The sequence below is a fragment of the Pelophylax lessonae genome (assembly GCF_965119305.1).
Source record: "Pelophylax lessonae genome assembly, chromosome: 1".
Lineage (NCBI taxonomy): Eukaryota > Metazoa > Chordata > Amphibia > Anura > Ranidae > Pelophylax > Pelophylax lessonae.
In genome coordinates this window covers 27361543-27372713 of record NC_138768.1, presented here as the reverse complement: position 1 = coordinate 27372713, position 11171 = coordinate 27361543, and the positions used below count along the sequence as shown (strand labels likewise).

Genomic DNA, 11171 nt, shown 5'->3' with positions numbered 1-11171 from the left:
AACGAACTAAGCTTGAAAGTATTCCTGGATCCCTAAAAATTACCATTGAAGCCCCACTCCTCTACAAAAATTCAAAAAATTCAAAAAATTCAAAAAATTCAAAAAATTCAAAAATTCAAAAATTCAAAAATTCAAAAATTCAAAAAAATCCAAGATAAAGATAAATTAATAAGTTATACCCTCTATTAAATTATCATCCAATTTAAATATGGACCAACCGTTATCAATACTCTAGAGATAGATCTGCAAGTGTGAACAACATTTTGCTAAATCCCTAACCTAAATACTCATACATATACCTCACAAACTATCTCTACTTTAAAATGACCCTTCCTCTATTAAGAAAATTCCTTGTGCCCCATACAAATGCCATCTGTTAAAATATTATATATATATGTGATATCACTATATAGATATCGGCCATAACGGTATATCACGGTTTTATTCAATTCACATAGTTTAATTTTTGTTAGATTTCACTGTTTCTTTTGTTGTTTTATTATTTATTGATGACCTGTACTCACATCAATAAGGACTGGAATAACTCTAAAAAGACAGGTTGTACCTGTCTTTACCCACTAGATGGCATCTGTTCCGCAAACCGATTTAATTACATTACTAAACCATACAATCAGAGAAAGACTTTGACTAGTTAAACCACAGCCGAACAGACGCCCTTACGTTCTGAAGAAGCGTGCGTCATCACGCGAAACGCGTTAACATCACACACCAGCGCCACACCCACCACGCCAAGGAACCTCCGATCATACACGGAACTGAAAAGGAAATTGGTACGGCACATGCATGCGGTAAACCGCAAGAGTACGGGCATTAGGAGGAAGAGGATAGAGCTCTTACTCTCATCCCCTCCACCTCCCTCCAACACAAGCCAAAAAACCCCCTCTCCCCGGACTTCAGACTACTCCCGACATCGCGGCAAATTTAAAACCACCGAAGGAACAAACTAATTCTAGCTACCAGCTACGGAGCTATCTGATGACTACAGGAGATGAGCAGACTATCCAGATGTAGAGGTGCCCCTAACAAACAGAGGTAACGAAGCTCAGATACACCGAGGCAGGTTGACCGGTCTTCTATGGGTGAGTAACGGTGAGAAGATTTCTTCATTCACCATTCCTCAGCAGTATTAAGTATCGGATGTACCCGGATGATTTTACTTAAACACTGCAAAACCATTACTCCCCTTCCTTAGTTGCTCCGGTCCCGGGTGTCACGAGCCCCTCCACACATCTATTCAGGCTGTCATTACTTTCACAGCCTTCAGAGTCTTACTCATTAAAAGGGAAATCATATACCTATCAGCTTCTATTTAAAGAGCGAGAGATATATATTGACATTCTTATGTATATCATTGCCCCTTACTAATAAGTACTCTGTGGTAACCATAGCCGCTGCATTGTGTCATACCAAAGGATACAGATACAAATACCTTGATTTTACATCAATATGATTATATACCCTTACAGTATGAGCTCCAACGTTTAAATCAACGTGCACTGCGCAGCACATACTTTCTTCCTTTTCTAAAGGTCAACATACTTTCCACACCATTGTGACACATTGAGTCATTTTACCCCTGAGACCTCTATTCCTAAAAAAATCGGAAGGAACCCTATACCTATGACCATTTGCGCATGCCGAGTCACTTGATTATTACCACTATTTATTGTGATCTACCTTAATTATTTTCAATATATTCTGTGCAAAATGGTATATTCTTGACATATTTAATACATTCAGTCATGACTATAGGAATGGTGTACTAATCCAACTGGATACTACACCCTAAGTTCCCACATAATCTACATAGATTATTTCCTTATGGTTAATGTGGCATGGTAAGGATATTGCAGGAATCGGCAATATTCCTTTCCTGGTCCAAAAGGTCATATAATTTTTATCTTACTTCACTGAATTTTCAGGATCTTGATACTTCATTGTATTTTGTTTATTTGTTTGATAATCACCTAATAAATCAATTTATGCACTGTTGACTATAGTGAGCCTAGTTTTTGCAACCATCCTGAGACCTACATCCTCTCTACTCCATTGTCTTGTTTTTCAGTATATTATTGGTTGCCTGTGGTTCCTGGTAAATATTACCATTACAGTCTATATACTCTACCTAAGAACATATTCCTTTATAACTATAGATCTCCCTATTTCCCTGGTTTTTTATGAATTTCTACGTATGTTGAACTGGGCTAATGATGCATCCACCAAACCTTGGGTGCCCTTAGAGAAAACTATGGCGGGCAGGAACTTGGCGGGTGCACCTTGGGTCCCAGGGAGTGGCAGGGGTCTCTCGGATTGGGCGTCTCCTCTAACAAAGGCAACCCTTTGGGTATGGGATAGACTCAATGCAGGGGGCAATTTTTCAGCCGGGGTTTCCCCTGTAGCTCCCTTGGGTGGGTTCCCTTGGTTTTAGCCTGGTGAGGATGCTCTGTTTTTACGATCTTGGGGGGACGACGGGAAGACATTTTGCAGCAAGTTTGCACCATCTGGGCAGCTTCTATCCCTAACCGAGCTCAGAGCTCGATTTGGGGATTTCCCTATGTCCACCTGGCGCCAACGGCAGATGGCTGATTTTGTAATCATACCTACCCCCCCTCGCCCGATAGATAGACTTTCCCCCCTGGAAGAGAGGTTTGTCCATCCTCCAGACTCCCGACATCTTCTCTCTCATATGCATAAACTAGTCCTTGCCTCGATGTCTTCCTCAGTCCCTTACTTCGTTTGGGACTGGGAGAGGGAATTGGGTACGGAATTCACGACCCAACAGCTGTCTAGGATATTGCGCCTTGCCCATGTCTCCTCTATTAGTACTAGGATCCAGGAATCCTCCCACAAGTTCCTGTCCCGATGGTATAGGACCACCTCGAAGTTGAAGCAAATGTTTCCTACCGCTGATCCAGGTTGCTGAAAGGGCTGCGGCCAGGAGGGCACATTCCTCTATATTTGGTGGGACTGCCCAGTCCTTAATCCTTTCTGGGATGCAGTTCATCCTTGGATTAAAAAACTAGCTATTTCCCCTCCTGAATGCACCCCGCTCCAGTACCTCTTTCACAATACCCACATCGCAATTAAGAGGTGCAAACGTAGTGTCATACCATTTCTATTAAATGCTGCCAAGTGTCTCATCCCGCAAGACTGGAAACAGCCCACCTGTCCCAACTTAGCTGAATGGAAGAAGGAGGTGAATTGGGTTATGGAGGCTGAAAGGAGGGTCCTGTCCTTACAAGGGAAGCAGTCTCGTTTTCTGGATACTTGGACAGGGTGGATGTTTTACTCTTAAGAGATCCCTAATGATTAGTTTACTGGGGGTGGGATCCGGTTGGCGGGTATCATTGTTTAGGACCCAGAGATTCCCCCTTATGGCACTGCTTCCTCTATGGCTGTGTCTCCTCTAGGCTGCTTAGTTCTCTCTCTCTTCTTCTTTCTTTCTACTACTCTTTTTTCTTTCGGCCCCTCTGAGGGCTGGGTTTGTTCTTTTTCTTTTTCTTCTTGGTTTCTGTGTTTATGTTCTGTGTTTGCTGCTTTCATTACTTCAACATGCAGTAACAGCAGCAACTGTGCATGGTGATTAAGGTTACTGGAGGCCTTGGTTATGAGGGGCCCCTCCGGAGGACTTTCTCCGGGGCCGGGCTCTGCCAGTGGGACGGGGGTTGGTTGAGGTTCGCTTCTGTTTGGCCAATAGGCCCACTCTTCAGTATGATCAACCTGTCTTATATGCCGATGTCTTTCAGTTCCATGTGCTTTATAGCCATTTCTTATGTACTCATGCAAGCTGCATTTTCTTGTTGATTACTCCGCTTTACACTTTGTCTTGTTATGTTTGTACCTTGCAAATTGTGAAAATAAAATAAAGATTATTTAAAAACAAAATAGGAGGATCTGAGTTTGGGTACCTGGCAGATCCGTGAGTTTGTGAGTTTGTGGTAGGTTGTATAAGCATGAATAGTATTAGTAAAACGTCCATGAAATTTTATCAGTCTCATGAGTTAGATTGCCTGTCTTAGTTTTTATATTACTGTATGAATGTTGTTGGCCAGTTGGGCATCGTTTAAGGCTCTTGAGAGAAATTTACCCGATTTATCGCTATGTTCATAGTAAAATCCCTTTTTTAAGAAGAGTATTCTCTTGGCCTTTAGATCTAAAATGGATTGTAATTTCACCCGTAAGTCTTGTAATTCATTTTCTACGTGAAGCACTAGTGATTGTTTATGTTGGGATTCAAGTTGACTTATTTTAGTTATTAAGTCAATGATCTCCTTTTCTGCGTTTTCTTTTTCCGTTTGGCCCCTAAACTGATTAACGTGCCTCTTACCACACATTTGTGAGCTGTCCAAACAGTCATAGGTGAGAGTTCATCTGACATATTATCAGTGAAGTATGAGGTTATCACCTCCGCAACTTTCTGTTGACTAGTCGGGACTGTTAAGAGAGACATTTAAGTCTCCAAGTGTTTTGTTTAATATGCGTCAATGGTGGTGATTATTATGCGTATTATGGAGTGGTGAAAAGTAAGTATAGTCTTTGTCTGAAGGAATAACCATACGCCATGCGTCTACTAACGTTAAATCGGCCAGAAGGGATTTTACCCTACGCAATTTTTTATATGGAAGACTAGATTTCTCATTGAAAGTGTCTTGTAATGAATTCAATGATACATTGAAATCCCCTCCCATCACTGTGCACCCAGATGCAAATCCTTTTAATTCCTCAATCACCTGCCTGCAGAAAGTAACATGTGCCGTGTTCGGGAAAAAAAAAATTGGTGAGGGTGATAGGGGCTCCTGCCCAGGTGCCCCTGAGGAAGAGAAGCCTTCCGTTAGGGTCAGCATATTGCTGGGTAATTTCCAGGTCTGCGTTTTTGTGGATGAGGATAGAAACTCCTTTTGATTTGGAGGTGGGGTTAGGAGAGTGGTATGCCTGCGTGTAATGCTTGCTAAATAATTGGGGCATAGCCTGCGTTTTAAAGTGTGTTTCCTGTAGGAATACCACAGCAGGTTTTACCTTGGCTAATTCTCTCAGTAATGATACCCTTTTTCTGGAACATTTAAACCCCTAACATTATGGAATATAAGAAAAGGTTGCTTACCCAGCGAGGAGTACAACATGGTCGATCACAGGTCACACAGCAGGCACAGGAAGCGTGGGATGGATATGTGCGGCTTGGTGGAGGCTCTCTGACATAGAAAGCCTGCAAAGATATGTGTAGAAAAGAATAAAGAAAACAAAGAGTAGATCAGTAGAGAATGTTTAAATTGCAGATGACCAGCTTAATAGGATGATCAAGAACTGCTGGTGGGGGTAGTGGGAGGAGGTGTGTACAGGAAAGTTAGGCAATAACCTAAAGATGTCACTGTACACTCGATAAGCCTGTCAGGTCACAGCTAGAATTCTGTTACTATCCATGATGTTAGGGTCGGTTTTGACCCGTGTTTTAAATCAGCCATAAAATACCCTCTGAATAATTATTTATCATCAAATTTGTTTCTTACCTCTTGGTTACCTTGTTAGGCTTCTTTATCCTTGAAAAGATTGGTTTTAATATTTTTCGTGTGACCCCTTAGACCTTTCTTTTGATAGCATACCTCTCATTTTCAAATTTAAAAAATGGTAAAATAAAGTCAGCAACTCTGAAATGTATTGGTCCCATGTTTCTTCACTTTATTTAGAGAACCAGACAAGCAGGAAAAGAGATAGGCCCCTCCCTAACTACAGCTCACAGAGTTGAGAGATGATTGGCTGTCAGTGTTACTAAGCAGAGAGAGTGTTTATGATTTCAGTTTTGGAACTTATTAGTGTCCTAAAATCCTATATTATAACTGGGTCAGAATTGACCCTAACACCATGAACGTCTTAATTTTCACCACAGTATTTTATAATTTAGTGAAAAGGATTATTTTTCTATTACATTGTTTAAATAGAGGTTCCTGACAAAGTAAAAAAATCTTGATGCAATAAACAAATTTATGTGATACTTATAGACATTCAAAACCTGAAAACGGGTCGGTTCTGACCCTAACATAAGAGGAGGGTTAAGCACAATTTTAAAGATATAGAGTAAACATCTATGGTCTTCCAGCTTGCTAATAAGAGAAAAACAATAGTTGGGTGAGCAATGACCTAAACGAGTTGGTCACAGCTAATTGAATAAATGAGTAAATGGGCAGTCGCTTAGGTAAAAGGCAATGCATCATTAACATATGATAGTGGGTTATAAAGGACTTGAACTCAGTGGGACAATTACCGCTTTAAACAGAAACAACATCATATAGTAAAGAAACCCCCCATATGGTATCCCAGGTAGGGCCGCCAATCAAGCGAAGCCCTCCCATACATCCGGCCAGGCAGGAGCGCACCTGCTAGGTGGTCTAAAGCAGTGGTCCTCAACTCCAGTCCTCAGGGCCCACTAACAGGCCAGATTTTAAGTATTACCTTGGGGAGATGCAGACTAGAGTACTGCAATCACTGAGCAGCAAATTATATCACCTGGGATGAATTTCAGTTATCTTGCAAACCTGGCCTGTTAGTGGGCCCTGAGGACCAGGGTTGAGGACCACTGGTCTAAAGCATATGCAGTTCAGTTGGGTAGTTGGTTCCCGACTGGGCAGATGCACGAAAAGAAGAAAAAAAAAAGGAGGGGGGGCGGCACTGGTAGAAATATGAAGATTAATAACAATAACTGATGGCAACAGGTAATAGTTAGTATAAGGAGTGTCTCATCCGAGTACATGCACATAGCTCGGTAGCATTCCACAGCAGGTGTGGAAACACCCTGCGTGACTGTTGTCCAACGAATTAAGACTTGGGTATGGTATAGCAAGACACCATTCGTTAGCAACACATCAAGTGAGGAAATGCCAGTTCATCCGACTCCAGTAACAACTGGGGGATGACATGTCATGTTGGAGAAACTGTTAGCAAACCCAGTCCACACCTAAAAGCTGGTGTGGGCTGTTATCCAGTTCTGTGTCAGTAGATAGCATCAGATAGTTTAATAAGAATATTATGTCGGAATCAAAACCGGCAAAAACTAAAATAACAAAACCAATGGTTGTCTATTAACCTGAAGTTCAATAGGGATCCAGGGTTCTCCACATCCAGAGATCCATATGGCAGTGTCTAGGCGGATGTCCTCAGATTTAAGGGCTCCACAATCAACCTATGAAAAGGGATCAAGGGTTATCACATGCAGTTCAGGTATTATCTCTGTATTTGGACCCCTTGGTCATGCAGGGGGAGCGACCCGGGTTTGGACCTGTACGCTTCCCGTATTTTGGTTTCTCGGAGGAAGGAGTTTTGGTAGGGGAGGCCTGGGGTGTACATGGGGGCATAGTGATACGATCTGGAATGTGAAATTCCTTATACCAGTCAGGTAAATCTATCAGTGGTATATTGAGTTGCTCACAGAAGGTTGTAAGCTCATCAGGCATTTTTAAATAGTACTGTTTCCCATTATAGGTAGCATTCAAAGCAAAAGGGAAACACCACCGATAGGAGATCCCACTCTCCCTTAGCTGATCCAGTAAAGGAGGTAGGGCGTGTCTGTTCTGCAGTGTAATGGGTGATAAATCCTGGTACAAGGTAATCACATGCTTATTAAAGTGGATTTGATCATTCTGTTTGACTTTGCTGAGAATCTCCTGCTTTACATGGAAGCTTTGGAGACAACAGATAATGTCCCTAGAGGAAACATCATCAGGGGGCTTTGGCTTGAGGGATCTGTGTGCCCTGACAAAGTCAATGACAGTGTCCTTAGGGCGCTCAAGCAATTAGTTGAAGATAGTCTGTAAGGCTGATTTGGTCTGTGTATGATCGATCATCTCAGGGATACCACGGATCCTTATGTTTTGTCTCCTGCCCTGTTATCCAGGTCCTCCAAATGTCTATTCATAAGAATAAGGTGTGTGGCATGTGAGGAGAGTACTGTCTCCAGGTGTTCTACAGTCCTGTCCCTTTTGGCATCTGCCCTTTCAGTGACAGAAATCCTTTCAGTCAATGTCAGAAGCTCAGCTTTCAATTCTGTGATGATCGAGGAGAAGGTATTTCTGATATCATTTTAGTAATTTCTGACAGTTGTAGGGGGTGATTGGTAAGTTTCTTACCGTCTCCTCTGAGGCTGGCAGTGAGTCCTCACTGTATTCCTCCTCGTGCTGCGGCGGCACCCTCTTGGCTGTGGATTGGCCTCTGTATTGCACATGAAAAAAATCCGGCATGCTGCGAGTCCTGGGGGTGGAGGATGAATGGGGAGGTGGAGGGCCTGGTGTAGCCTTATTCGGTCTGCCCATTACCGAAAATGTGCAGCTGGAAGAAGCAGTATAGGTCGCGGGAGTGTGGAGCTCTGTTAGTCTGCTTCCATTTTCACTGCATGCCAAGCCATGCCCCTTCTATCTTTCATTTTGAATGCTTCACTGAACAAGAAGATGATAGAAGTTGATTGGTTCCTCCTTAACATCATATTATCAGCTTTTACTGATGGCTGTAATGGTTTATGTGATAATAAATGTACCCTTGCATATTTATCCAGTTGGTCTGGTGAAATAAAACCACCACTAAAAGCTGTTTTTAGATCTACAGTATTGTAGACAACTCAGACAACAAGTTTTGTTTGCTGTTGTCTTCTTCTGTTCATTTTTTAGATGGTAAGGTGGTTCTAAAGTCAGAAGTTTTTTTTTTTTTTATCTTAACCACTTGCCAACCGCCGCAAGTACATATACTGCGGCGGTCAGCCCCTCACAGTCAGAGTGACGTAGGGGGACGTCACTAGCCTGTGAGGCTCTGGGGAGCGAGCGAGCGGTCATGGACCCCCCCGCGCGTGTGCCCGGCGGACCCGATGTCCGCCGGGCACTCGCGATCGTCCGTTACACCGGGAGAAAGGCAGGCGCCTAATGTAAACAAGCCGCCTGTCATTCTCCCCTGTGTAAGAATAGTGATCATACGGTTCTGCTATGTAGGACCGTTGATCACTGTTCTTACAGCTCAAGCCACAGCCAATCACAGTTAGAAACACGCCCCTAGGGACACACTTAACCCCTCCCTCTCAAAAAAAGTTAACCCCTTCACTGCCAGTGTCATTTTTACAGTAACAGTGCATATGTATAGCACTGATTACTGTAGTAATGTCACTGGTAACCCCAAAAGTGTCAAAAATGTCAGTCAAGGGTCCGATCTGACCGCCGCAATGTCGCAGTCCTGCAAAAAAAAAATCGCAGATCGCCGCCATTACACGTTAAAAAAAAAACAACAAAAATGACAAAAATCTTTCCCTTAGTTAGTAAACGCAATAACTTTTGCGCAAACCAAACAAAATACGCTTTTTGCGATTTTTTTTTTTACCAAAAATATGTAACATAAAACAAATTGGCCTAAAATGTTAAAACATTTTGATTTTTACATTTTTTTGGGGAATTTCATATAAAAAAATGTGAAAATAGTGTTATTTTTGCAAAATTGACGCTCTTTTTTTGTTTATAGTGCATGATCAAAAAATTGCACAGGTGATCAAATACCACCAAAAGAAATCTCTGTTTGTGGGAAAAAAAGGACATCAAATTTGTTTAGGTACAGCGTTGCACGACCGCGCAATTGTCTGTTAAAATCACGCAGTGCCGAATCGCAAAATAGGCCCTGGTCAGGAAGGGGGTAAAATCTTCTGGGGCTTAAGTGGTTAATGCATTCTATACATTAAGATTAAAAACCTTCTGTGTGCAGCACCCCCCTCAGCCCCCCTAATACTTACCTGAGCCCCATCTGGATCCAGCGATGTTGCACGAGATCCTCAGCTGTGCAGGATTCTCCCTCCTCATTAGCTGATACAGCAGCTGGCACTATTGGCTCCTGCTGCTGTCAATCAAAGTCAGTGAGCCAATGAAGAGAGAGGGGGTGGGGCGGACTCACGGCTACATGTCTGAATGGACACACAGAGCAGTGCTTCAGCTTGGGTGCCCCGCATAGCAAGCTGCTTGCTGTGGGGGCACTCGATATGAGGGAGGGGCCAGGAGTGTCATCAAGGGACCCAAGTAGAGGAGGATCTGGACTGCTCTGTGCAAAACCGCTGCAGAGAGCTGGGAAATATAACATGTTTGATATTAAATAAACAAAAAAAAAAAAAGACTTTAATATCACTTGAGTTACACATTATTTATACAGTTTTCTTTAATTCTAGATTAGTTATGGAGCCAGAGACACTTTACTGAGTGATAGAAAGATGTATCCAAACTTTTTCCGGACAGTTCCGGATGATGAGATGCAATATGTGGCCATAGCAAAGTTACTGGAAAGGATGAAGTGGAACTGGGTCGGGATCCTTACATCTGATGATGAATACGGAGAGAGGGAGATCCGACAACTCAGCAAACATTTACCCAATCATGGAATTTGTATTGAATTTAGGATTTTGGTGTCTATAGAGAATTATGATAAAATTCCTCCAGAGCTGCAAACCTCAACTACGGAAGTTCTTATTATTTGTGGCTCAGTTAGTCTGACTTATTACAAGTTTTTGTTGAATAATGCCCCTTATTACACGGAGAAAACATTTATTATACCAGATTCTTGGTCAAATAGTGGAACGTTTTTTTTTTCCAGTAACTGCAGCTTGGTGTTTACGTACCCCCATTTCTACATAAGGAGATTGCAGGAATATTTTGATAGTTTTATTATATCCAAGCACCTAAATGACCCCCTGATGGAGGATATTCTCATATCTGAATGTAGATGCTTTTCAAAAAACCAAATGAAAAATGTCCTTATTCCACTCACAGCTGGATCACCTCTTAGGAACTGCAGTTGGGAGACATTTTCAAATATTTTATATTTTCCTGAAGAGAAAACATCCTATAGAGTGTTTATCTCAGTCTACATTTTGGCTCAAGCATTACATGATATGTCTTTCTCTTTTAAAATTAATAACAAAAAAGCTGAAATAAATTTGCACACACTAAAGTATAAGGTGAGAGCATTCAATAAAAGTTTACTCAAATCTTTTAAAATTGGTCAATTTAGTACTGGAACACAATGTGCCCAGACACGTCTTTCAACCACACAAAAATGACCCCCAATTTAGGTCTGTGATTATTTTAGAAGAGGTTAACCAATTCACTGCAGAAGCTGTCTTTCATTTTTGCAGACATGGTTAAAAA

The 11171-nt window shown here is 41.9% G+C and overlaps 1 protein-coding gene across 1 annotated transcript; it reads left to right on the top strand.

The window, feature by feature from the left end:
• Positions 1–10237: 10237 nt before the first annotated feature.
• LOC309569198 (taste receptor type 1 member 3-like) lies at positions 10238–11083 on the top strand (the record flags this gene model as incomplete). The annotated part of the gene is made up of 1 exon (XM_082274955.1): positions 10238–11083. One exon carries the CDS (start codon positions 10238–10240, stop codon positions 11081–11083), a length of 846 nt encoding a protein of 281 aa, XP_082131081.1.
• Positions 11084–11171: the final 88 nt, after the last annotated feature.